Consider the following 23801-nt stretch of genomic DNA (forward strand, 5'->3'; position numbering starts at 1 on the left):
CAGGATGTCAGCTCAGGTGATGAGAGTCTGAACAATATCAGGGACAGTGTTGTGGTTCCGTGCACCAAAACACACGCAGAGAGAAAGTGAGCGGCCTTACACTTTGAATCAGCACCATTGAAACATGGAGGAGCAGAGACAAAGACACAGATGGATGTAAAGACGACCTGCAGGCTGCTCTGTTTGCTCTGCTTTCACTTATTAGTCCTGAGCTGTGTGAGCTGCTGGCTGTTTGCAGCATATTGACTCCTGGGATCCCAGCAACATACTATCACCCTGTCACACCACTGGAAATATGAAAGCGTTTTAGCTAACACAAGTACAGTTTAATGGAACAGCTGTGTATTAAACCTTACCTTTATGAAGGCTATGATGTGCACGTAAAATTGTTGTGGTTATTTTGGTCCTTTAAAGGAGTTCTGCTCTAAACGTAGGAAACATGACAGTTCTCTGGTATGTCTCTCTGCAACCAAGGACAGTGTGGGGATTCCCTCGCCTCATAAGAATAAGAAGTTAGTTTGTCTGTTGACATGTTTAGGCAACTTTGCCTACTTTAGCTAACTATTTCAACCTTTACATTACTTTAGCTAACTATTTTAACCACTTATAGCTTTAGCTAACTATTTTAACCACTTATATCAAATGAGGTATTTTAACCACGTATTGCTTCGGCATACTTAAGCTTAGGCTACTGTTTCAACCGTTATAGCCTACTTAAGCTAACTATTTAAATAGCCAACTTTAGCTTTCTGTTTCAGCCTTTATATCCCGTTTACTACTTTAGCTAACATTTTCACAGTTTTAGCCTTCTTTAGCTATCTATTTCAACGACATATTGCCCACCTAAGCTAAATATTTTAACTCTTTATCCATTGCTTAAGGTAACTGTTTTATCTTTTCTAACCCATTATCCATTAAAGAAAGTTGATTTTGCCATTTATTGATTAAGTTTCTGGCAACTACAGAAACCTTGCCCCAAAGGAGAAGGCGACAGGCTGTCCCTGGGTGGATATCACAGCGCTAGAACTGCAGTTTAGAAGTAAATGGTGATTTAAAACAATAGTGTGTGAATTTTTCTACTTGGACTGAAACACAATAATAGCGTGGACTTTCTTTGATGTATTTATGATATATGGAACATTCTGCGTAGGTAAACTTGATTACTGGTAAGAGGGCCTTTCAGGGACAGTATAGTGCCCCGTAGCGGGCAGTACCTCGCGAAAGGTATTCGGTAAACTCCGTCTTGAATCGTACATATACGGAAGAGGCCGAGCTGTGGCGGAGCTGTCCGGAACATCCGGCTGGGGCTTCTCAACATAAACAGCTATGGCGGAGGCAGCAGTAGCGTCTACGGCGACTCCAGCAGTAACAGGAGGTTGGACCAAACACGTAACCTGCAGGTGAGACAAGACGAACGGGGGTTAAAATATCGAACATGATTTCATCGTCTGTGGTTTTAGACAGAAACTGCGGTGATACAGCGGCTAACGACCGACTGACAGCAGCGTCTTCTCAGGCTCGGTCAGCTGTTAGCTAGCTAGCTGTTAGCTTACATGACTACAGACTGTGTTGTTATGTTCGCTGTGTTATGCTCTCAGAGCACACTGGTGTGGCTTTGTAAGGTTAGCAGCCACTTTGATAGCTGTAATGCTGTCAACGGTTCACTCTGCGAGCGTACATCCCAGAATGTAACGTTGGACAACACAACTGTCATACGAAAGAGCGATATTTAGATTCACTTTCACAACTAGCTGTCCATAAACACTTTCACTTGTTAACTAACCAGCGTTAAACTAGCGAGTTTAAATGTCATAATAATCATATCATCGCTGTGTGCCTCACACGGACCACATTAGCTCAGTGTTTGTTGTGACCGTGCTAAGATTAGCTTTACTGTCGATGTGAAAGTGAAAGACGACATTCATGTTAATTGTAGCGTGTTGTTCAGCTTTTTATATTCAACTCAATGTATGTTTGTTGGCATGAGTGTAATCTAGACCACGTTACTAAAGCGTTAAGTGATTATCAGATTATAAGGAAATGAACAACAACAAGGTGTAATGCTTTGTTCTGTGTGTGTGTTAATAACAGACGGTTGAATGTTTTAGAGTGTGTGTGTGTGTGTGTGTGTGTGTGTGTGGTAAAGACTGCTCATTGTCTGACTGTGTGTGCCTGTATGTTTCTCCTGTTACATATGTGAGTATCTCTGTGTGTGTTTTCTATTCAAATTCAGGTTTTATTATGTTTTCATGATAAACTTAAAACCTGTTGAGTTGACTTTGACATTATATTATTTAAAAAAATATACAGTTACATTTTATGTTAAAATTGTGGTAATATGACGGACAGTCTTTGCTCTTACTCTGTGTTTTCAGATATTTCATGCACGGTCTTTGCACAGAAGGAGAGAACTGTCGATATTCCCATGATCTGACCAACAGCAAACCTGCAGCCATGATTTGCAAGTTCTTCCAGAAGGGAAAGTGTGTGTTTGGGGACCGATGCAGGTAAAGAATAAGCTCAATTAATAAAAATGACTCCTGTTGATGTACTAAGATCTAGAAGGCTTGGATGTTTTGTAATCATGTTCCTGGCCCGCTGCCACAGCCTATAAAAGTGCTCCCAGTTGTCAGTCGAGCAGCATTATAACTTCCTTTCTAAAAGCGTCGCTGCTTCTCAGAAGTGTTAGAGCTCCTCAAGGGGACCTGACACCTGAGCCCGCTGCTGAGTGTCAACATGTTGTCGGTCTGTGTCTGAGCTCAGGCTGCTCCACGTCTGACTTCTCTGAAGGAGAAGTGTTTGAAGTGTTTGACCATCACAAGTGTTTGATGAGATGAAAGAACAACAGTCCTTGTGCATGCTTTGGCACACGGCTGGTTGAACGTATGGATATTCTGTTGTCTGGTCTGCCTCTAATATATACAGGTGTATATAGATGTTTTTTTTATTTATGTTAGAGGTCGGTGACACCAACCATTTATCTGCAATTATTGTTCATAGTTTCATTTGTTAATTATTCGTAAATGACTTGTCTGTCAAACATGGCAAAGTGATTGTCTTTGATCTGTGGATTGTTTTGTTTTTATTGACTTCCCCTTTAATTAAGAAAAGGAAGTTGTGGAGACTTTAAAATAAATAATTCATCTTATTGCGATGAATAAAAATCATGTCATACACCTATCCTTCAATAGCTGCTGCTACAAACTGCTATCAACTTACCTTACTGAAAGCATCTTTACATGTTTGTGTTTTTTGTGCAGATGGATTTTAAGTCTGTATTTTAGTGTAACAAAGTCAAAGCAGACAGAATGTTTATTGATGCCTGACACAGGAAGCGTTCCCATCATGGCCTGTTGAGGTATCTAACACACTGCAGCGGGCTCTGAAACTGTTCATCAGTGTTTATTTGCAGTGAAACCTGCTCAGACATGCAGAGGCTCCGTCCTTTGAGCAGCGGATTAGTCTCTCAGTCTGTTGTCAGGCTCCAGTGTACCCAGACAGCAGCAGCCCGCCTGCACAGACAGTGTCTGCTGCCTGTCTGGCTGCAGGAGCATCCCCATAGTTACAGAGACCCTCAGAGGACCACCAGCTGCAGCAGGGATGCTTTACTCTCTCACATACATGCTCAGTGTTTAGTTATAGTCGAGTTAGCGCCTGCAGGAAGCCTGAAGCTGCGTGTGTGCGTGTGTGCGTGTGTGCGTGTGTGTGTGTGTGTGTGTGTGTGTGTGTGTGTGTGTGTGTGTGTGTGTGTGTGTGTGGCACAGAGCTGTTGTTGTTGTGTTGATAAGCCACATTCCTCCATCCTTGTGATGGAGGTGTCCTCATTATTCCTGTGACCCCACAGAGCAGTGCACCCTGTTTTAAGAGTCTATAGAGAGGCTGTCCCTGTGGGGGTTTATTATGGTTCAATTCCCTGGGCTTTGTGTATTGTGATGGGCTCTGTCTCGCCCTCTCCTCTCTCTCTCCTGCAGCCCACAGGGCCAGACACAGTGCACTGCAGCCTGCATGGCAATTGCATAACGCTGTGTTTCCCTCCTGCTCTCTGTCTCTGAGCCCCCCCTCCTCCTGTGCTGTTGCTGGGTTCCCCGGGTTCATTCTGCTGCAGCAGCCTCCGCTCTCTTTTATTTATGCATCGCTCCTCCAACAGCCCCCTCCCCTCCTGCTCCTCCAGCAGCCCCCTCCCCTCTCTGCTCGCCCAGTGTCTTTCTGGGAACAGACTGGTTAACAGTGATGTCTGATGGAGGAGAGACAGGCAGGTCTTCCTTTTGTAGGGCTGCGTGCTCAGACTGTCATGGCCTGTTAGTCATGCAGCATTGTAGCTGTGGAGTCGACTTGTTTTATACTGAGGCCACTCTAACAGTGTGTGTGAAGGATCTACATGTTACCATCATGGCTGCATCATTAGTCATACTCAGGCTGTGATGGGGGATTTTAATAAAGACCTTTGACCTTTTTACTGCACATGGAAAGATATAATAAAAACAGCAGCTGCTCAGCTGCAGGTTTTATCTTGATCGTTTGCAGCGGCCTCATTTCATACTGTGCGAGGCGAGTCCTCCTCATGACAGTGTTTTCATGTCGGTATATTTTAACTAAGATGTTAGTCCTCCAACATGCTGAAGTAATGACCTGACGGCTCGGCTCCAGGTAAGAAGCTCGTTATCGATGAACACTGAACAAACGGAGCTGAGTCTGTTCGCAGTAGCTCAGCGTGTAACTCCTCCTGACATCCTGTCACCAGAGAGGGCAGAGAAAGAACTTCTCACACTCCGTGACACGTCGCCCAGCCAGAAGTCTTACTAATGATTTTGTGTCGTACCTGATTATTGAATCTTCATAACTGATTATGTTTTGGTGGTCAAAGGTCAAGGTCACTGTGATATCTTTGACACAATATTGTCTGTCTGAGAGAACAGTGATGTTTCTCTATCAACAGACAGTCCCCTCCCCCCCTCTCGTACCTCTCCTGTAGTGAGAAGGTCTGCTGTAGAGATCTCTGTGTGTCCTTCCTCTAAGCGGTCACCTGTTTTCATCACCTGTCTGTGTGAAAGTCCCAGAAAAACAACTTCACTGCAGCTGGGAAGATCCGGAGATGTTCCTCCTGACTGCAGCCTGCTGCAGACTTTACACATTAAATTATGATGGACTCCCCTCCATAGAGCCTTCATCTTTCAGGCCACGGCCTTCAGCATGTGATGAAACAGCAGTCTGTTTTACTGTGTCTGAACCGTCACACTGTGTACTCTGATGTTTAATACCAGGCTACAGGAGATACTGTATCTGCCTCCGAGGTTGTGAAACTCCTGTGCACCGCCCGGCGGGGGAAATAACAGCTTTCATTCCAGTTTCATGCTTATTATCGACGTGGAGAGCCAAAACATTGTCTGAAAGCAGAAGCTCTACGTGAACAGATAAGGCAGGTCACGGGTCTGGTCAGGTCAGACTGAGCATGTCTGCACACAGTGATCCCTCTGAAGGTCGGGCGTCGGTGTCGCTGCATTATAACAGGATGTGATCATTTGCCTGAACATGCAGCTGTTGGTTTTATGACAGAACGGTTCAAAGAGGCTGAGACGGTTCAGTCGTTATATCCAAGAAGCTGTTTAACTCATGTTGCTGCACTTCCAACAGGTTACCGGGAAGCTTTTCCTTCATGTTACTGAATCTACCTGACTAAACTGAAGTCCTCTGGTCCAGCAAGCTGAACGCTCACTCCTGCTTCTGTCAGACCGCAGCTCGCCCACCTCTGCACCTCTCCCACCTCTGCACCTCTCCCACCTCTGCACCTCTCCAACTGTTTGAGTTTTTGCTAATGTGACTTAAGCTCCCTGTCGAGTGTGTCATGTGCATTATGGAAACTTGTCTAAAGGATAACTGTCACAGGAAGCTCTAATGCTGTCTCTACTGTAAGAAACAAAGCTCTGAATGAATGAATGGTGTGATCATGATGTCGTACTCAGGCTCACACTTGTTACAGCTACTAGATACTTGAACCTTTTCTCTGTGTGTGTGTGCGTGTGTGTGTGCGTGTGTGTGTGCGTGTGTGTGTGCGTGTGCGTGTGCGTGCGCGTGTGCGTGCGTGTGTGTGTGTTTAGAGGTGGTGTCATCCTGACTTCTGCATATTTAGCATCTTCTGTTCTTCAGGTTTGAACACTGTAAACCGTCAAAGAACGAGGAGCCGCCAACCTCTCAGACGCTGCCGCTGCCCTCCGCCTCGCTGGCCGGCCCGTCAGACCCAGAACCCAGCGGAACAAAGCCTGGTTCAGGGGCCCAGGACTGGGTCAACGCCGCTGAGTTTGTCCCAGGACAGCCCTACTGTGGACGGGGTGAGGGACCAGATAAATGTGCAGAGATCTGTGTATGGAGACATGTGTCATTGCAGCATGTCTGTTTGAGCGCAGAAAGGAGCTGAAGATGTACATGTGTCATTAGATCAGAGGAGGCGTGAGCATTTCAGGCAGGAAGCAGGTTTCTCTCTAACGCTGCACAAAACAAAAGTCTGCATGTATTAAATATCTGTGTTCTGACGGATCGTCTGTGTTCAGCTGAGCCGGGGAAGGCTGAGAGCTCCAGCCCTGTCATCGAGGAGCCGGACGGCGAAGCAGCGCAGGAGAACAAAGAGCTGAGGAAGCAGCTGTGCCCGTACGCTGCTGTCGGAGAGTGTCGCTACGGCATCAACTGTGCCTACCTCCACGGGGACGTGTGCGACATGTGCGGCCTGCAGGTGCTCCACCCGACCGACAACGCCCAGCGCTCAGACCACACCAAGGTAACGGAGACAGACAGCACTCCTGATGATGTCAGGCTCCTCCCAAATGTTCTCAAATATATCACTTTTTACACGTGTAGGGGTCCTGCTGTAATAATCTTTATCCACATTTGTTGCATGTTGAAGTTTTAAAAGAAACTTCAGCAAAGCTGTTCCCTAAATGTTTAGTACCCTGCTGTTCTGGAGGGATACAGGGTTCACTAACTGCTGCATCTGTCCTCTCTCTCAGGCGTGCATCGAGGCCCACGAGAAGGACATGGAGATCTCGTTTGCCATCCAGCGCAGTAAGGACATGATGTGCGGCGTGTGCATGGAGGTGGTGTTTGAGAAGGCCAACCTGAGCGAGCGACGCTTCGGCATCCTCTCCAACTGCAGCCACTGCTACTGTCTGAAGTGCATCCGCAAGTGGAGGAGCGCCAAGCAGTTCGAGAGCAAAATCATCAAGTGAGTCACTCGAACACGACAAGTTGGTTTTGCTCTTATATACAAATATTATACAAGTCAGAAAAACCAAGAGGAACACAGCTGACTCAGCAACTGAATCCAGAACGTGTCAATAGACTAGACCGTTATATTTAATGGCTCCAAACTCCGTTATTAATCTTCTTAAACCTGCAGGCCTGACATCAGGAACCACAGTGCTCTTACAGTTATCAGCTGTTCCTGTTTAGAAAGGCAGATCTCTAAATGCTCACAAGGTCACAGAGGTGGACTCACAGCTCATCTCTTCAGCGCCTGCTCGTCTACAAATGAAAATACAGACAAGATAAAAACAAGGCTCTGATGTCACAGACAGGAAGGAGTCTGCGTGTTCAAAGAGACGTCTTTTGTCTTTACATGATTCACTGAGCAGAGTTTTGTGTCCTTCAATCTGTTTCAAACATTTTGCTTGGACGTTTCTCAAATTTCCTTGAAGCACCTTTTTATGAGCTAAAATACGGATCAGTAAACATGTTGTTGTTTATCAGCCTGTGAAAACTCCACAGGTTTGACACCGGAGGTAAACATGAACAATATGTGTTGATTCTTTCTTCAATGTTTCGTCTCATTGATTTACTCTCCAATGTACAAACTCACTGAGCATCGTTCAACTCTGTCGAGCCTCACGTTCCCTCACGTAGTCATTGATGAGGACGCTTCCTGTGAGAGAAGAAATGTCATCGTTAGTTACCTGATCTTTAACCGTCACTGTCTCTAACAGCACTCGCTCCCTCGTTAATGTTGTTGTTCACCTGTGCAGGTCGTGCCCCGAGTGTCGAATCACATCAAACTTTGTCATCCCGAGCGAGTACTGGGTGGAAGATAAAGACGACAAGCAGAAACTCATCCAGAAGTACAAGGACGGCATGGGGTACACACGCACACACGCACACGCACACGCACACGCGCACGCACACACGCACACACGCACACGCACACACACGCACGCGCACGCGCACACACACACACACACACACACACACACACACACGCACACGCACGCACGCACGCCCATGCACACACACACACACACACACACACACACACACATACACACACACACACACACACACACACACACACACACACACACACACACACACACACTATAACAGTATATTGGCTGCACTCAGGAAGGATTTCCAGCCTCCTGTGGGAGACACAGAGTCAGGGACACGGAGTCAGGGACACGGAGTCAGGGACACAGTCAGTCGGGTTGATCACATTAAAAGTTAATTTTATTCAACAGTTGAGTTTGAGGAGTTTAAACGTGTTTCCCTTCTGAACGAGCAGACAGACTTTTAAATAAAGATGTTGTGGGTGGATGTGATCAGAATCCTGGAGGAGTGGGAGGTGGTGGTGGGTGGATGCAGGACTGAAAACAGTTAAAACTCTTTATTTAACTTATCAAACATAAATTAAAGCCTGATCACACGACACAGTCTGACTTCATGTCGGTGTCCCACGTTCTCTCCTGCAGGAGTAAAGCGTGTCGATACTTCGACGAGGGCCGTGGGACGTGCCCCTTCGGCTCAAACTGCTTCTACAAACACGCCTTCCCTGACGGGCGGCTGGAGGAGGCTCAACCTCAGCGACGACAGACCGGATCCAACAGCAGAACCCGGGTAACCCTCACACCTGCTGCCTACAAACACACCGTCACTTCACCAACAACACACAAAGACACAGAGCTGGTTAAAGTTTGGATTGTTAGGCTCGTGTTCACTTCACTGTTAAACACCACCTCCTCCGCTCCAGCGCCCTCTGCTGGATGGAGAAAGAAGTCAGCGGGACAGTAGAAACATGTCTGCTCATTGCACGTTAGTTTGTGCTGTTTGCTGGCAGTGACTGTAATGTGTGAACAGACAGCCCTGTGGTGCTGTGGATGTAAGAGCTCACATAATACTTTAGAGTTACTGAATTCAAGATGATGAGATGATCAAAATAGTGAACTTTAAAGTCAGAATGTTTCATAAGTTAGATATAATATTTATAACATTTGGCTTTAGTCAAAAAGACTCTAAATAAAGAGACGGCACAGCGCCCGTCTCTCTAATCGGACCGGAACATCATGAGAGGAATGGTTTGAGACTCGGTGCCGCCACATAAGAGCAGTATCTCTCTCAGAGCCAGAGCCAGATTTACTCTGGCCCGGCCTCTTGCTCTGTCTCTGTAGCTCTGCCATGATGTCCTAATGAGAATACTGAGCTCAGACAGGTGACAGGTGAAGCTTCCCATCAGGTGCCAGGAAGCTGTGTGTGAACATGGAGCAAGAACAGAGTGGGAATCAAAGAGGCTCCATCGTCCCTGTAAAAAGTCACCGTTCCATTAAAAGCTTTAGAGCTGTTATTTAAAGGTACAATGTTACATCATGTTGGTATCATAACTTTAACTTGTTCAGCTCTGATTGGTCCTCTTGCTGGCTGCGTCCGTCTGAACACCAGGCTCTGAGTTACTGTCCCGTGAAAACATTCTGATCTGAAGTGAACTCTTTCTCCTCCAGAACTCGAGGCGAACTCCGCTGTGGGACATCTTCGACGAGCGGGAAAGCACCGACTCGTTCGACAACGAGGACGAGGAGATGGTGACGTTCGAGCTGAGCGAGATGCTGCTCATGCTGCTCGCGGCGGGGACGGACGACGAGGTGACGGACTCAGAGGACGAGTGGGACTTGTTTCACGAGGAGCTGGACGATTTCTATGAGATTTACCTATAGCCCCGCCCCCTAACCCCCCTCCCTCCCTGTATTCTAGACTACACTACACTAGAATGGACCGTCTTGTGCGAGTGGTGGACAGTAGCTTCCCCCTCCCTCTGTATTGTGGCAGTGCCTTTAAGCAGGCCATTAAATGAACTTATAAAATATAAAAAAGAAAAAAACTACCCGTCAGTGCGCTCGTGCTAAACATTTTCTATCCTCGTGAGTCTATCCGTGCGGTACGTGTTAAAATATGAAAACGACAAAAAACTCAATATAAGATTTAACTAAAATTATAAACTTTCTTCAAATATTGCTAATAAACATTGTCAAGTTTATTTGTGGGTGTGGGTTTGACTCGTTCATCATCTAGCAGGTGTGTAAACGTCCGTGTGAGACTCTGAGGATTCACTGCAGCTCACTCTGCTCTCTTCTGTCGGCGTGACGGCATGATGTAAGACTTTAACCACACGTCTGTTCTCTATTAAAGCTGTGCTGAGGTTCCATACTGCACCACAAACACTCTTTATATGCTCTCTTCAGGGTTACAATCGCTTCATGAGACATTTAGATCAAAGAGGAACTTGGACGCTCCGTCACAGCCCAAAACATGAAGTCTGAGTCGCTCTCCCTGATCCTGGGCGGCCATCTTTGTTGGGTTGACATTTCAGTCTCTGAGCGGCTCAGACAGTCTGTCAGAGAACTCGTGTTAAATATGATCGCTTAGTTAGAAGGTAAACTTCATGGAGACTTTAAAAGTCAGACAGTGACAATAACAACGCACGGACGACTTCAGCGACAGCAGCTGTAACCAGTGAAACGTGAGGAAACTCTGCATGACAAGTACAAGTCAGTCAGTGAGTATAAACATCTGTAGGGCTGCAACTCACTAATTAATCTGGTTATTTACTTTATAAGTAGTTTATCTTTTTGGTCAATGAAATATCAGGAAATACTGAAAACTGTTGATCAACATGACGTCCTCAAACAGATGTTCAGCTCACCGTCACAGAGGAGGAAATATTCTAACGAGCTGGAAGCAGAGACGTCTGTGTCCCTTAAAAGATTGTCTCAAACGATTGATCCAGATGTTTATGAGTAATTCAGTGGTGAAGAGTAAAGAGGACTGTTTGCAGCTCTCCTGGTGTCACAGCTCAAACGCCTTCACTCCTTCACAGACGGTCGCTTCTCCTGCAGAGTTTTCTCACTTTGTCTAAAGTTTATCTCCAAACAGAATTTGAGCTGAAATTTCTCCACGTCACTAATTGGACTTGGAGTGAGCTGCTCAGTGCTGCCCCCGGTGGCTGGAGGCAGTATTACACCGCTACTTCTACTGTACATTATGGTAGCCACTTGATATACATCTTCCAGCCACCAGGGGCAGCACTGAGCTGTATCTGACTTTAAATCAACATTTTGTGAGCTGCTCGGGGACTGAAGAGTCAGAGATAGAACATGTTCACCTGTAGTCGGGGATACTACAGTTTACAGTGCACACACTTGATTCACCTGTAAGTGATCTGCAGAGTGAACATGGACAGCTTTGTGTAACATGTCCTCCATCCTGACCCTCAGACCCTCACCTGTACACTGACCCTCCTCTGAGTGGATCATATTTAGCCTCCTGACAGCTCACCTGTTCAACTCCATTGGAATGCATATGTTTATACTGAAATGTGTGTTTTCTATGTTCCACAGTCATCCATCCTAACTTGAAATTAAAGTTTATTATCAATCTGTGTGCCGCGTGCGTCTCAGTGTTTCTGCTCTGCTTATAGTTCAGTGAACGAGCCGGTTATTTTACTGTTTGATCACCGTGACTCTGTTCGAGTCTGTCCTGTGTTTGTATTGAACTCAAGCTTCATGATCACTTCAATGATACTGAAACATTAATATTGATAACATTACTGAGAGCTTTGATGAGACTGAACTTCTGTGCAGACTAAACTTGATGAGAGTAACACGACGATCACTACAGCAGCAGCTCCAGTCCGTCCCAGCTGAATCCGTGCCTGCGTTTGCGCATGTCCGTTCCTCTCCTCCTTTAAAAGCATCAGTGTGGCAGAGGGGAGCAGAAAGGGAGGAACCGCACAAATACAATGATCTCTGAAACTGGGAGCGACAATCCGAAGGCCGAACATCTCCGAACCGAAGCGAGCTTCTACCCAGACTCCCCCGTCTCCTCCTCCTCCTCCTCCCCGGACCCCGGGCCGCTGAGCCGGAGGCGGGACACGCAGACCAGCAGCGGCAGCATCGTCCCGGAGGAGAGCGGTAGCATCCAGCCGCTGGTGGCCGCCGCCCGCATCATGACATCGGGGGAGTTTAACCAGAGCGCCCCGCTGCTCGCGCACAGATCCACGCGCAGCCTGATGTACAAGACGCTGTGCTTCCTCCTGCTCATCTTCCAGGGCGGCGTCCTGGACTTCTACCTCATCATCTTCACGGACCTGTACTGGTGCTCGTGGATCGCCACGGACCTGGTGGTGGTCTCGGGCTGGGGCATCTTCTTCATGAAGAACGCGCGCAGTAAGCGGGAGCGGGCCTGCGGCTTCCACCAGAAGAGCTCCATCTTCGGCTGCAACCTGGGCGAGTTCACCTACGCCTACCTGGCCTGGCTCATCTACGTCATCGCCTGCACCCCGAAGGTGGTGCTGGTCCTGGAGACCTCCATCCTGGACCTGATCGCGCTGAAGGTCCCGTGCGGGGTGACCGGGTTCAAGATCATCATGCTGCTGTCCGCGCCGCTGCTCTTCTGCCTCATCAACTCCATCATCGAGGACCTGAACGGAGCCACGCGCCACCACTCCCACAGCTGCTTCATGAGCACGTGCCTGGACCTGCTGGACTGCTTCACCCTGCTGGAGATGCTGCTCCGGGGAGAGATTCCTACCGTCTACCTCCGCTACACGGTGGTGTCGGTGTACTTCGTGGCCCTGGCGGTGCCGGTGGTCTGGCTGTACGAGCTGACCGCCTCCGAGCTGCGCTGCCGCTGGCTGTGCGCCCGCTTCTGCACCGGCCTGCTGGTCAACGCCCCCCTGCTGGTGGTCCGCTGCTTCCAGGTGTACGTGTACAAGCTTCCGGTGTCCGTGTTCATGCTGAAGAACATGTTCTTCCTGGGCTGCAGGCTGCTGGAGCTGGTGGAGCAGTGCGTGGCGGTGCGGGGGGTCCGGAAGCTGGCGGGAAGCAGCAACACGGCGCAGTTCTCCCACGGCGTGTCCGAGAACGACATGTGTCCGCACGGGTACGTCAACACCCTGGCCGTCACTCAGTCCTAGAGCCCGGGCCGAGCCTGGGCCTGGTCCGGGTCAAAGAGACCCTCTGCCTGATGGTGTGAGAGTGGACCAGTGTGCTGCGTTCAGGGAAGGCTGGAAAATGGAAAATCCCAAATAAAGGTCCGGATTATGACTCAACTCTCTGACAGAGGCTGTGGATGAACACACCCACATGTAAGATCGTTTAATCCAAGAAAACACTCAAATGTATTCAACAGGTTCAGCTTTTAACTCAGAGGGTCAAAGGGTCAAACAGAACCTCTGTTTGTTCCTCCTCAGCTCAGAGCAGGACGATCGACCGGCTGAATCAGGGAGCTGTGAGCCGCCTGTTTAGATTAATCTGCTCTGATTCGTTTGATTAGTTTCACAGTTACTTTATAAATATAAGAAATAAATAAGTAGGTTTAATAACGTGTGAAAATGCTCGTCACAGTCTCACAGGGTTCACATCAAACACACTCAGGTCGTAACTGACCAATAGAAGCAGAAAACGCTCACACTGAAGAAGCAGCAGATGTTTGACCTTCACATGTTAAATCAAATATCAGATTGTTGAACGTTTCGAGGCAGCTGATTGGCTGATTGGCTGTTTGGTCATATTAAGGGCTGTTTGCTGTTTGCTGTTTAAAAGTCTTGGTGCAACTGAACTTAAAAAAAGAACCAAAAACCTCAGAGAGCGTGCGCTCGTCTGTTCTTCAGCCTGCTGTAATGCTCGTACACAAACAGCCTGGTGATGTGTTTCTATGCAGCACAGCAGTTTCACACCTCTACACATGATCAGATATTTACACGCTGCCAAGAAGTCACCGACAGTTTTAGTGTGACATTAAATACAAGCTGAACTTTGGGTGCACGCTGCACGTCCGTCCTTCTAACAGCTGCCTCTTAAACTCCAGCTTTGACAACATTTGGACTTTATTCTCTAAAATGCAACATTAAATTAAATCTTCCACCTCAGGGCCCGACGAATCACATGACCACAGACACAACCTGAGGCTGCTGCCCGCTAACTTCTCCTGCTTTGACCCTGCTGTGAGTGTAACCACACTGCTCGCCTGTGCTGCAAAGAAGATATAAATCCTTATCGTGGGCTGAAACTGTCAGAGAGCTTTTATCTGTGTAGGTGTCTGCAGCATGTTTCTGCACTCAGTCACATATCTGATTCTCTCAAACTGACTCATCTCTCTGCTGACATTTTACATAACAGCAGGACTGATTCTCCACTTTCTGGACCTTGAACGCATCACGTGTACCAGCCTTACAGTGCTCCCTCTTCAGCCGAGTCTCCAGGTGCTACAGTCAGAACAACACCTGCAATAGAAACAGAGCTAACTGGACCTTCCCGAGCCGCGCGTGTACAGCAGGAAACAGCAGCCGGACTGAGACGTGTTGGGACGTAAAGTGCAATTTGACTCCTCCCCTCGTGTACATTAGTGTTTTTTATGGATGCCGGTGTCGTCTGCAGGTCTGTGCTGGTTCTGTCTGGTACCGAGAGTAAAGTAGACGTGTGTGTGTGTTCGTGCATAAAGACCCACCAGTGCCACAAACAGGTTTCCTACTGCAGCCCTTTCAAACGGACCCTGACTGGCTGTGCTACTGTTCTACTTCCTCTGTCCTCGAAGATCACTGACACACGTCACTCTGACCTTTAGGAGCTGCACCTCTGCTGTACCAGCTCTGACCTACAAATACATGCATTTAGTCAGTGTTGCACCCAAGGTTTTATTTTTCTTTGCTGTCATGTCAAAAGCTCTGCAGACTCTATAAAGTGTCTTTTTCACACACCTGTGAGTCACACCTGGGACGACAGGTACTTCAGTAGAATGAATCATAAATTAATTATGCAAAGAAACGGTCGGAGGAGTCGTGGAAAGAAGCGAAAGAGATACTAACTTTGAGCTCTGTTGTACCTCTGAGTTTGGCTTTATGCTAAGCTAGGCTAAACACATGTCAGACCAGATAACACCAACCTTTATAACATCCAATCAGATGGTTCCATTGAGCTAATAAAAGGTGACTCACCTGCTGTGTTGAAAAAGAACATTTTCATGTGTCTGTTGGAGACGATCTACATCCAGGTGTTCCTGGGATCAACAGGTGACTCCTCCCCCTCTCTCAGTGTATTACTGACAGCAGCATTGTTTGGATGACAGCAGGTATGTCCTCCATGATGAGGTCATCCTGTAGTGAAGGTGTGTCGAACAAACATGGCTGCTCACAGCGTGTGCGTGTCAGAGGGTCTAAGCTGATTTTAGTGCCTATTTTATTTTCAAGCTGAATGAATTAAAGCCGATAGAAGAGAACATGTGACTGATGACCTCTGACACGTGGATGTAGTTCTGGTGTAACTGTGTGAGGGATCAGTGTGTGCAGGTCAGAGGTCGTGCCTTGTGCAGGAGGAGGCTGAGAGTTTGATGAGAGAGCTGCAAACCGCCTGAACTGAGTCTGAACTGTTGCAACAACACAGATCCGAATCATTTAGAAAGACTTAAAAACAAAGGTGGACTTTTCCTTCTCCTGAGCTCTCATCCACGTCTCCCTGTCCTCCTCAGCTGACAGATGCGTCCTCAGATGTGGGACGTATACAGCCTATAAGAGTGATGTCACCCACTGCTTTATGGACTACGGCTTTAAAGTTTCAAGTTTGACATTTTGACCATATTTGGACAAAAGGGTGGAGCTGGAGAGGAGCGAGGGGTTAGCAAAGTTATCAGCTAAAGCTAGCACTAGCTTGGATACATGCATCTGTTACTCACACTGAATGCTAATTTGTATGCTAATCTTGGCTAGCTTAAAACAAAAACAAAATGTTCTTCCTGAAAAAACAGCCGACAACTCAGAGTTTGTACAACTGAACGCTGAACTACGAGTTTTTCAGGTCTCCATGGCAACAACCTGTCACTCACAGGTAGCCCCGCCCTAAACCCCTCCCCTCCTCCTGGTCTGTGTGACTCTCAATGGGAGCATCAGTGACTAAATGAACATCATGCTGTGTTGAAGAAGACTTGAAACTAGAGACTGAGACCATAAAGTCATTAGGAACATGTTTACTGAGGGAATACATCAGGAGAGGAGGAGGAGCATGTTCTCATAGACTTCTATAGGATCACACTGAGTTGCCCCCTGCTGGACATCAGAGAGAATTCAGGTTTAAGGCATTTATTTAGGGCACTTTCTCTTCTTATACAGTGTATGAGTGTTCCCCACAGCGGTCACATGTGATGTCACAATGATGTCACACACAAACAGCAGGTTACCTGTTTACCAACCGCCTGTTTGTGCCCGCTGTCTCTCACTCGGTCTGCTGGTCTGGACCCTGAGATGTGGATGAAAGCTGTCGGTGGATCTGAGATGATGTAATGTTCACAGGGTGGTGAACTCTGCAGAGATGAGACTCTGTGGTGAAGCTGACCCTGATGTTTGACCTCTGCAGAGATCACAGAGCTGCTGCCACACACACACACACGCACACGCACACACACACACACACACGCACACAGACACACACACACACACTCTTCAGCTGATTTATTGCTTATTATATCTGCCAAAGTATTAAAATGTTCTATTTTATACTGTTTTGTATGATTTCCTCGTGCCAGTAACCTGCTGAACTTTGCATTTGTATCTCCTGCGCTGTTGAAATGCTTTCTAACAATTTTTGTTTGTATTTGCACACGAAGCTTAGCGCACACTTTAAACCTTTGTTTACATTCAAATGAAGGATGTTGGGCCTTTAACCTGCATGAACAAGCACAGCACATGAACTCACTGAAACTACCAAAGGCTGTCGTGGACCTGTGGATCATGTGACACACATTCAATAGTTTCTCCTTCTTTAAGGCAACGTGCAATGAAACCAGAGCGTGTCGTGCTGACGCTCTCTGGGCTTCTTCTTCTTCAAACTCGTTTACAGGGAAAGATTTCTGCTCTTGTTCACAGACAGGTCTCCACCTGTGCTGTTAGTGTGCTGTATATCTGTACTGATATAATCCAATCTATGTACTGTAGATGTAAGAGTATTATGTGGTGAAACCTGAAATAAATCTGAGGAAAGTAACTGAACAAAGTGACTCTGGGTTTTTGTTAAGGAGGGGACATGACCATGAAACACTCGTGTGCTGTTAGATTCATGTTTATCAAAGAACATTCAATGTTAAACGTGTGTCAGTTCTTCAGAACCAGAATATAAAATAAAACTACATTCAGTGTTACAGAACAATGCTCAACATCACACAGGCAGCGACAGTGGTTAATACAGCGACAATCAAAGGGTGCTCGATGACTACATTCGATTAAACTTTCAGAACAAGTGCAGGAAACAAACAATCTGCAGTGACATGAAGACAAACAGCTCGGACCGTCAGAGAGGACGCTGTCTGGACCTGTGGGGTCCGAGAGGGGTCGCCAACGAGAGCCAAACATCCATCTATGACGTCGCTCCTTTGACGTGTTCATGGCAGATATGAGCACATGACTTTCTCATTAGTGTGTAATCTCCTGATCAATAAGAATATTGGTGTTTTTATGTCTACAGACAGAGCAGGTCTCGTCCACAGAGTCCACCATGTTGCATCGCCACGTTTCCACAGAAGCAGCGGACAGAGGGATGTTCACAAACAGCACCACAGCATGCGATGGGATGGGAGGGGTCAGAGGTCTCACTGCAAGATGCTACAAATATCACACAGGTGTTGTGGCGCCTATAACTGTAGTTTAGAATGTGATCAAGGTGTTGTCATACACCTGCAGGTAACGGGGCCTTTTGGCAGCTGCTTTCTGCCTCAGTGGTAATTCATCCGATTCACTCAAAGCAGACGTTCATTCAGCTGTACTGCCTCTAGTGGCCACGTCTGAAAAAACAAGTGCAACAATGATTTCCATCACGTGTTCATCTATACAAGAAGTCTAAGAATTCAAACAACACGTGTTTGACAGAATTCAAAAAATCACAAACCATTAAAAAAGCAACAAATCTTCATGTCGATGAAACAGTCCTTTTCTTTGTTCTATGAAGGTGTGTTCGCGCCGGTGCGTTCACGTTGGTGTGTTCGTGCTGGTGTGTTCACGCCGGTGCGTTCACGTTGGTGCGTTCATGTTGGTAGGTTCGTGCTGGTGTGTTCACGCCGGTGCGTTCACGCCGGTGCGTTCGTGTCGGTGCGTTCGTGCTGGTGCGTTCACGCCGGTGCGTTCACGTTGGTGTGTTCGTGCTGGTGTGTTCACGCCGGTCCGTCCTTGTTTTTGATCAAACAACATATTGATGATGTGTTGACAGTTTTCTACTCAGAAAGTCGTAAACAAACATTTGATATGCAGAATATAATTCCTGCACTGTGCTGGCCGTGGCACTCATCAGGCGCACATGCGATCATGCTGTTGTCGCTGATTAAAATCAGATTACGTTCAGCCCTTGTTTCTCGGGTTGGATATTTCAGATCCTTCCGGTAGTTCATCAGAGTATTTGAGATTGTCCCGAAACAGCGCCACATGCCTCTAGGAGCCTGAGGTGGATCTCTGAACGGGCCTTCATGCTGGGAGGATATTTGGAGATGTCGCCTTGATCTGATCTGCTCCGACCCTTTCCACTGGACGTTTCCATCTGCACAGGCTTACAGTAGCTGGTTTTGGATGGAAGGGCATATTCACTCTTCATGCTGGCACATGAGGATTCTGGAGGGACTGGGTCCAGGGAGTTCTGTAGGCCTTCTCTGGTCAGAATTAGCAGAGAGTTGGCTCACAGAAGGGAATCCTCCTCATCGTCCCTCATAGAAATTTGACTCAAAGGTTCTTCAGCTAAGTAGACAGCTTCTGGGCTTGGGCTGATACAGGTGATCGGTCAACACCTCAGCCAGGCTTGACAGGTACTGGTTGGGCCCAGGATTCCTGACTGGTGTAAGTTCTACTACTGACGACAGCTTGCACTCCAGGTTCAGTTCATAAGGATTCATGAATTTCTACCTAATGGTTGTAGACAGACTCGCACAATGTTTGGAAGCTCCAACTGGATCCTACAGTCAGGCACTCCGTGTAATCATGCAGGTGATGATGGTTAAAGTCAGTTAATGCTCAGTGCTGTTGCTGGGGTGGACTTTGTATTGTTCGTATCAGTTTCCTTCAGGTGGTTCATCAAAGTATCTGAGGTTGTCCTGAAACAGCTCCTCCTGCAGTCGTCTCAGAGCTGCCAGTGGATCTTTGAAAGTTGGTTCTTGCTGTGAGGACATTTTGGAGATGTAGCCTTGATCTGATCCACTGCTCTCACCCTTTCCACTGGACTGCACTGTGCACTCCTCCATCTCCACAGGCTGAGATAGGCTGATGTGTGATGGAGGGTAATATTCACTCCGCATGCTGGCACAAGAGGACTCTGGATCGCTCGAGTCCAGGGAGTTGGGCAGGACTGAGCTTCTCTGGTCTGAGTGAGCAGAGAGGTGGCTCACAGGTAGAAGGGAACCCTCGTCATCGTCCTCAACAGGAACTTGACTCAAAGGTTCTTCCTGGAGGGACGGCCAGCTCTGTAGTTGTTGTGGCGGCACGTTCACAACAGGCTCAGCTAAGTAGACAGAGTGTGGACCGGGGCTTTGAGGATACATGTGGTCTGTCAACACCTCAAGCAGGTTTGATGGATACTGGCTGGCCTCAGGGTTCACGACGGGAGTAAGTTCTACCACCGATGACAGCTGGCACTCTGTGTTCAGTTCAGGCGTGAGGACATGAACACTGTCACCATCTTCATTGATTTCTACGTCATGGATGTAGACAGGAAGCCCGTCTCTGATAAGAGGAACACACTCCAGGACTGGAGGAATCTGCATCTGGTCAATGAGCATTGTGGACTCAGCCATGACCTCGTCCTTAACATCCATGCACTCCTTCTCAAACCAGTCAGGGTTTTCCAACTGGAAGGCCTGGAAGGTTTCGATGGCGTTCTTCAGAGCGCTCCCTGAGGGACAGTTGAAGTATTCGTCGCCTCCTATGCCCTTGATGTGTTTGATCTGACCTGGCTGGTACTTCTCTTCGTCCAGGATGCGGAAGTACAGCTCTTCAAAATGCTTCATGAGCTTGAATTTGACTGCAATGTCAAAAAATGATGGTACGTCCTGTTCGCTGCTGATGTCATCAAAGTAAGCCGCCATGTACTTGCCCTGCATTCCTGCCTGGTGCATGTCTGGCAGGAAGAGGTTGAGAAACGGTGTGAGCATGTCGTCTGTAGGGGAGAGAACATCTTCCCTCAGTGCCACCCGACCTTGGCCGCACATGGCCCTCCACTTGGCCTGCACGCCCTTCGAGCACAGCACCAGGATTTTGTCAGAAGGATTTGTGAGCTGTTGCCGCTGCCACTCGAGCCAGCGAAGGCGACCCACCATGCCGACTGAGGTGGTATCGAGCAGGTCCACCAGAACCTTAGTGCCACACTTGGCCTGGAGGAAGGCGCAGAGCTTTAGCACTATGTCCGTGTAGAGGTGGTGGTCCTGGGAGTAGATGAGCAGCACTTTGGGAGGCTGTTTAAGCAGCTGTGTGTGCTCACCTCCAACAGGTGTTGGAGCATCAGCAGCTCTGCCTGTAAGTACAAAAGATGCCATCAAAGAATAAAGTGTCATTTATTTATTAATTGAATTCAGAATTCTTTGCGTTCTTTACAACAGAGCTCAACCAAATTCTGCCCTTCTGTGCTGTGATTGGCTAATACTTTTCAGGACTTCTGCTGGGACGCTGTTTCCCTCCAGAAGCATGCACTTCTTTCACGATGGAGGCGGCTGTCGTGCCTCGTGTATAAAACCGTATTGACCGATTGTTTCAGCCACAGACTTTGATCTTTGTCAGACCTACTGAAGTTGTGTTGGTTCCCTGAAACTAACCAGACTTTGACCAGCTCACAATGGTTACCTCTTCCTTGGTCGGGGTGAGGCACAGAAATACTCGCAGGCTTCATGAAAGGACGACGGTTTAAGATAAAGTATTGAGTCAGTGTAAGCGTGGCTCCACACCGAGCACAGACAGCCTTCTCCTGGTCGAATGTCCTGCGTTTGACCTATTGGCTTGCCTGGCCAATCAGAGCTCAGCGGGGCAGACTGGAGGGAGCTCATTGAGGCAGCAGTGACACTGCATCACATCTGTGACTCACCTGGCTTCCTGCAGAGGACAAACACGACAGCTGCCGTCACCACACACATGAACACCGCTCCCAGTGTGAGAAACGTGTACGGAGGGACAAACGGGGCATCTGTTGGGTTTGCTGTGGAATCAGAGTTTATCATTAGAAGTGCTTCTGTTATTACAGGGTTAATTAGGTCTTTATGGTCCTAATGGCTCAATATGAACTCCCTGAGTCGTCCTCTAGGGGCACCAGCAGGTCAGGTTTAATCAGTTAAACTGAACCTGTCCCGACCACACGTCCAAACTGTAAACTGTTTTTCTGTTTTTTGCCAAATCAAGTCGGCCAGTCGAGGCAGAAACCACCTCAGCAGCCTCAGTCACAAATCTAACACCACGACAATAAACTGGTTCACTCCGTTTTTTCAACCAAGAGAAATTACAAAAATCTTTTCACATTCGTCCTTTTAGTTTAAATCATTCAAGCTTTTCGTCCTTTCCCGTCTCAGCCTCTGCAACGCCTTTTCACCGGCGTGAGTCAGACTCCTCTGGCACGCCTTCAGCCTGTTCTAAATACAGCAGCTCAGCTCAGCTCGAGGACCGCTCATAAATCTCACATCACTCCCATTTAAGCCTCCGTACACTTGCTGCCCGTTCAGGTCTGAAGATCGATTCACTCACTTATAAGGAGCTGCCTGAGCGTCTGCTGAATGACTTTAAGCTGCCTGAGCGTCTGTGGTCATCAAACCAAAAGCTGTGCCCGACTCATTCACCAAAGGTAGTGATGTCGCCTACCTGCTGTCCAACCATCACAGATATTCAGAGTTCTGCTCGGTCGAGTGCAGTCCTGGTCACATTGTGGGAACAGAGGTTTGATCTGCAGTGAAGAAGAATCGTGTTAGCTGTCAGGTGTGATCAGAGGTGATGATGAGAGGTTCTACCAGCTGGAAGAAAGAGAACAAGACTCACCTCTGCATCAAACTGGCAGCAGGACATCGGCCATTTGTCAAGGCTGAATGTTACCTTCAGGGTCGTCTGATTAGTCTGGAGAACAGAGTTTCTCATCAGGTCACAGCGTTTAAACAAAAAGATTATTTTGATTAATAATCTGATACATGTGAACATCGGGTTAGGGTCAGGGTTCGGGTTAACCCGAACCCTGACCCTAATCCTTACACCTCTGTCCGACTGAACCAGAGACGTTCATGCATCGTGGGATCAATCACCCTGCGCTGACTTTGTTCTCTATAGCTCATTTCTCTCTGCATGAAAACTGTACGGGGAGAATCTTTATACAGCTCACCTGTTTACATTATATTAAGGCTTAAAGTGGTGCATTATTAGGGGCGTGGTCTCTTTGAGTGACAGGCTAAAATGCTGGAGCTAGACGCGACCAAATGTTTGATCTTCTCCTTAAAGAAAACGAGTCCGAGCGCTGAGGGAGGAGCTGACATGCAGCTCAGCTTTCTGTGACGATATCAGCGTCGGTATTTGGTTTCAAACAGGAAGTTAAAACTAGACAGGAAGAAATGAAGTGTGATTCTTAAAATGTATCTTTGGCTCAGGAGTTGAAACAGACTGCACCTGAAGGCAGCACAGGCTCCTGCTCTGAAATAAAGAGCGTAAGTGGGCTAAAAACTAGGCTACGGTGCGACACACAGGAAGTTTTAATGATCAGCCGCAGTGACGTTCTAGGTCAAATCACTGAAGGGGAAAATCTTCATCTACAGGGGCAGTTAACCGCGCTGTGTGGCGTGTTTACCCTGTACGCTCGTCTGAGTTGGGTTGTGGAGCAGCGGACCAACACGATGTACTCGTCACAGAGAGGGTCAGGACTGAAGCTGACGGTCAGAGCAGATCCTCGGCTGCCTGCGGGGCCCTGAGACATGCTGATGTTGGGCTGCCACATACTTCCTGCACAGACATGTTCCAGATGATTGAAGTGATTCACTGGCTCTTATTGGACTTTGGAATGAAGCACACTCACCTCTCTCGATGCAGAAGTGGGTCGGCTGCATGCTGGGATCCTCACAGCCTGGTGAAAGCACAACAGAGTCTGATGAGCACATGTGGGACGCAGGATGAGACGGTGCTGTCTGAGCAGACCCCTCGTGCTTCTGTATCTGTACCAACGTCATCCATCTGATCGTATCTAACAGCACGGTCTCACTGCCACACGTCAGAGGCCTCAGGCTTCAGAATACGACTCTGTCGCATCTTCTAGTGTTAGTTTAGCTGCTTTAGACTTTCAAAATAAAACAGCAAAGTAAGCAATAATAAATATGCAACTCGCAGTTACACCTCCAAAATAAAGCGCTCAAGTAAGCAAAATAAATATTCAAGGTGTGGTTGGACTTTCAAAATAAAAGCAGCCTGCTTAGCAACAATATAGTGACTTCATTAAACCTGAAACATCACACACGAGCGGAGAGGGCCCAGAAGCAGGTGTCTGAACTCACCGGGGACACTGATGTCGGCGCTGACGTCGTAG

At 47.6% G+C, this 23801-nt stretch overlaps 3 protein-coding genes across 5 annotated transcripts in view; 2 read left to right on the top strand and 1 right to left on the bottom strand.

The window, feature by feature from the left end:
* The first annotated feature begins 1323 nt into the window (after window positions 1-1323).
* mkrn1 (makorin, ring finger protein, 1) lies at window positions 1324-11687 on the top strand. 2 transcript variants are annotated; one of them, XM_069671431.1, is made up of 8 exons: window positions 1324-1400; window positions 2376-2507; window positions 6145-6326; window positions 6546-6769; window positions 6999-7213; window positions 8010-8120; window positions 8730-8874; window positions 9753-11687. In XM_069671431.1, exons 1-8 carry the CDS (start codon window positions 1327-1329, stop codon window positions 9963-9965), a joined length of 1296 nt encoding a protein of 431 aa, XP_069527532.1. In that variant the 5' UTR covers window positions 1324-1326; the 3' UTR covers window positions 9966-11687. The 2 variants fall into 2 exon arrangements, with proteins under 2 accessions (XP_069527532.1, XP_069527533.1); XM_069671432.1 differs by lacking the exons at window positions 1324-1400; window positions 2376-2507 and adding an exon at window positions 5683-5906.
* A 359-nt stretch (window positions 11688-12046) lies between these two features.
* Window positions 12047-17278, top strand: tmem121b (transmembrane protein 121B). The gene is made up of 2 exons (XM_069671168.1): window positions 12047-13393; window positions 14427-17278. Exon 1 carries the CDS (start codon window positions 12047-12049, stop codon window positions 13220-13222), a length of 1176 nt encoding a protein of 391 aa, XP_069527269.1. The 3' UTR covers window positions 13223-13393; window positions 14427-17278.
* Window positions 17279-17336: 58 nt separating this feature from the next.
* il17ra1a (interleukin 17 receptor A1a) overlaps window positions 17337-23801 on the bottom strand; it is a 10789-nt gene continuing 4324 nt past the window's right edge. The window contains exons 5-12 of one of the 2 annotated variants that reach the window (XR_011308723.1): window positions 23770-23801; window positions 23298-23345; window positions 23073-23224; window positions 22280-22354; window positions 22106-22187; window positions 21342-21452; window positions 18177-20777; window positions 17337-18072 (exon numbers count right to left, since the gene is read on the bottom strand). The exon at window positions 23770-23801 is cut by the window's right edge and continues 95 nt beyond it. Coding sequence is in view for 1 of the 2 variants with exons in the window: in XM_069671373.1 (XP_069527474.1) it covers window positions 19324-20777; window positions 21342-21452; window positions 22106-22187; window positions 22280-22354; window positions 23073-23224; window positions 23298-23345; window positions 23770-23801 (1954 nt within the window). In the remaining variant the exon portion in view is untranslated. Of the gene's footprint in view, window positions 20778-21341; window positions 21453-22105; window positions 22188-22279; window positions 22355-23072; window positions 23225-23297; window positions 23346-23769 lie in introns of both variants that reach the window. The other variant, XM_069671373.1, reaches the window with a different exon arrangement.

Source organism: Semicossyphus pulcher, unplaced genomic scaffold (genome assembly GCF_022749685.1).
Source record: "Semicossyphus pulcher isolate SPU_LCO1_2020_fin unplaced genomic scaffold, fSemPul1.0.p SCAF_20, whole genome shotgun sequence".
NCBI classification, from domain to species: Eukaryota; Metazoa; Chordata; class Actinopteri; order Labriformes; family Labridae; genus Semicossyphus; species Semicossyphus pulcher.

Coding starts and splice junctions, on each gene's coding strand:
- tmem121b (XM_069671168.1), top strand. CDS start 12,047: ATGATCTCTGAAACTGGGAGCGACAATCCGAAGGCCGAACATCTCCGA.
- mkrn1 (XM_069671431.1), top strand. CDS start 1,327: ATGGCGGAGGCAGCAGTAGCGTCTACGGCGACTCCAGCAGTAACAGGA. Junction 1,401..2,375: donor ACCAAACACGTAACCTGCAG/GTGAGACAAGAC, acceptor CTGTGTTTTCAG/ATATTTCATGCACGGTCTTT. Junction 6,327..6,545: donor ACAGCCCTACTGTGGACGGG/GTGAGGGACCAG, acceptor GTCTGTGTTCAG/CTGAGCCGGGGAAGGCTGAG.